The 3088-nt window shown below is 39.0% G+C and overlaps 1 protein-coding gene across 1 annotated transcript in view; it reads right to left on the bottom strand.

The window, feature by feature from the left end:
• Positions 1–402: 402 nt before the first annotated feature.
• LOC104525236 (Bardet-Biedl syndrome 4 protein) overlaps positions 403–3088 on the bottom strand; it is a gene marked incomplete at its 3' end in the record, with an annotated part of 30212 nt that continues 27526 nt past the window's right edge. Inside the window, 2 exon segments of the mRNA XM_029085051.1 lie at positions 403–471; positions 1766–1820. Of these exon segments, the coding sequence (XP_028940884.1) occupies positions 403–471; positions 1766–1820 (124 nt within the window).

Here is a 3088-nt window from a genome sequence, read left to right as displayed (position 1 = left end):
AATATAATGGAATAAATATCACTTTTATTGTTCTCTGTGCCTAGGAGTCACAAGGACCTGGGAACAGCTCTTGAGATTTTTGAAACAATGTCTAGAACATTTTCCTTGCAAAGTAAATTCCATTTGTTTTAAATTGTTTGCGACTTCAGATTAAAAACCAAAGGGGTCAATTTAATATCCCATATTCTACCTCCTCCCCTTTCCCTATCTCCACACACATCCAGTTCCCTACCCAGGGAAAAGTCCCAGAAATGTATTTTGGAGAAAGCTTTCTGGGCATGATCCTTCTCAGCCTCTCCAGACTAAGGCCCTGAATAGAGATGGCAAAGCTCTGATACTGGAATTAGCTTTAAGAGGTGTCACATCATCATTCAGCTGATTCATTTCCACTCCTTATAATACCTTGTAGTTGCCTGGATCGTAAGTGAGCGCATTTCCAAGGTGTTCAAAAGCCTTCTGGTAATCCCCAAGCTGGAAAAAAAAGTAAATGAGCATCAGAAATTCAGGAATAAGTGGGGTTAAGAAGGAGAACATGTGGTTTTTGGGCACCAGAATTTCTGGTTCAGTTAAATATTCAGAAAAGTGAATTTTACAGTGCTTCTATTGCACAAACATGTTCTCATTTGATAATTTACAAAAGAGATTCTAAAAATTTCTTTTGCTGGACTGGATTCACTGTTCTGACCAAAACTAAAGTTTTCCTTACATACGGTTTATGCTCTGATTTCTCTATGCAGGAGTGAGCTCTGGGTTGATACTCCTCTGATCCTTCCTCTCTTCCAGCAAAGACGCTACAAATTGCTACTCTGCAACATCCTTGATTCCCCCACCACAACCTCCTCACTCCCCAGAGCACTTTTTTCATGGGAAAAAAAGACTTTTTCTTGTCTTCTAATGGACTGCAAGTGTTAGCAGGCGTGACTGTGTCTATATATAAGCACATGAGGGCTTAGAATCCCTTAAATCCTACTGTTTTCAATTGAGTTATGCCAGGATTATACCAGTCCAAACAGGATAAAATTCTGAATACTGGTATATTCTTTTGGTCACTAAAAAAAAAAAAAAAAAAAAAAAAGAGCTGTAGAAGTATCTTTAAAGCTCCTGAAGGCGAGTACATATCCAGAGAAACATGACAAACTGAACACACAAATCACAGCAGAGAGACCTGGGGGCTAAATTCACAGGGCCAATGTTATACTCAAGCTACTTCTATCTTACAGGTCCCCCTTCCCATGTCATATTCCTTTCTAAATCTACACTTAAGACATCCAAGGCTGCTATGAATTTCCCTATCTCTAGAGCAAGGCAATGTTTTTTGAGATCTATATTTTGTTCTCAATCATCTAAATGGATATGGAAATGCTTAAGGACGCCTTCGTTACTTAAATCAATTCTGATTTTCTTCTATGGTGCACTAACACTGGTAATTTCATGGCTCCTTTTGTAGAAGAATAACTTGCTAGACTCTTGCTCCAGAAGCAAGGTAATGACTAGTCATGTTTTGTTGCACTTGGAGGATTTATAACAGAATTAGGGCAGTTGCCAAACAGAATTCTTGCTGTGGCTCAGGTCCAGAAAAACAACTTGGTTTTAGCAGCAAAAGGAAAAAACAAGATACAGAAAAGCAAGCTCTGTCAAGTTAAACACAGTCTTTAGAGAAATGTGTGCAAATTGTAGGAAGGTGGATAGAAATTAACTCTATAAAAGAAACCTTGGTCATTTTTAAAATAATTAAGTTAATGTAATAGCTAATAGTCTTCAGTACCTGCAAGTAAAGTAACCCCAGCGTTGTAAGGAGGTCTGTGTTTTCTGGAGAAAACCTGTAATACAAAAGCCAGAGAGCTGTGTTGTTTATTAGCCCTTCTAGAATAAGGTAAAAACAGAACATGGAACTAACTATGCTACATTATACTAGCATCACTCTAGGAAATTAACTGTTATTATTACACACAAATATTATAACAATTGCCATCATGGGGATTTCCTCTGAACAATATTACACCTAAGCTTTCCAAATGTCTTCTAGATATAAACGAGAAGTCAATGTAGCTCTGTGAAATAGATCTGGATGCATAATAAGATAATGTGTTTTTTTTAAACTCCACAGTGAGTCTGCATCAGGGACCTGGAAATACAAAACGATATTTTCCATCATTTCCCATAAACCACCCTGTGAATCCATCCCAAGTCTCTTGGGCCACGTAGGACAGGCAATCCTCAGCATTTCTGATGGATCCTACACACACTCATCGCCAGACTTTTAATTTACCCTATGAAAAGATGACAAACCTGGTTTCACAGACCAGTTGTGGACTGTTCACAGCAGTTTTGTGCTACACACTGCAGCCCACAGACCCGAGTGCTCAGACAGGCGCTACCTGTTAGCATATCCCTGGCCGTATACACCGCTCCATTCAGCACAGAGAACCTTGAAAAAATATATCCCAAGGGCTTTTAATTACCATATGCAACTCCCAATCCTTCACTGCTAGTGTGAGCTTCACACAGCAATGTTGTGAAACCTTTTAAAAGCACCCCCATTCCCAGCAGCTTGTGAAGACATAAATAGGACGAAAAAAAACAACAAAAAAGAAAAAGCAGAAAGAGACACCGTATTAGTGGCCTCACTCAACACAATTAAGCTTTTAATTCCCTGCTATCAAGACTTAAGAAATCTAATATGCACGCTCACACTGGCACCTTTAAATCTCAGCCAGAACAAAACTACCTCTGCCTGATGGTATATAAACATGGAGCAGTGACAGAATACCTTGGAGCTGGTAACAGCAGGCAAAATGTAATAGGCAGATGAGAATTAAAAAAATAAAAAAACAGGAGTGAGGAAGAAGGGAGGGCAGGGGAGCACTGAGATAAGATATATTAACCTGGTAAGATGCTTAGCAAGGATTACTTATGTAAAAAACATTCTAGATTAGTCCAAATGTCTACCCAACCCAATATACTGTCAGACAGCAGGCAAAAGCAGATGTGTAAGGGAACAGCATGTGACAAGAGCTGGTACAAAATGTAGATTTTCCAGTGGCTTCCAACATGCTTTTGCTTTTCTTTAGTGTTCCTCTCCATTACA

Source organism: Antrostomus carolinensis, unplaced genomic scaffold, assembly GCF_000700745.2.
Source record: "Antrostomus carolinensis isolate BGI_N321 unplaced genomic scaffold, ASM70074v2 scaffold46795, whole genome shotgun sequence".
Taxonomy (NCBI): domain Eukaryota; kingdom Metazoa; phylum Chordata; class Aves; order Caprimulgiformes; family Caprimulgidae; genus Antrostomus; species Antrostomus carolinensis.
Note: the sequence above shows the minus strand (reverse complement) of the source record. Positions and strands in the feature narration are given on the sequence as shown.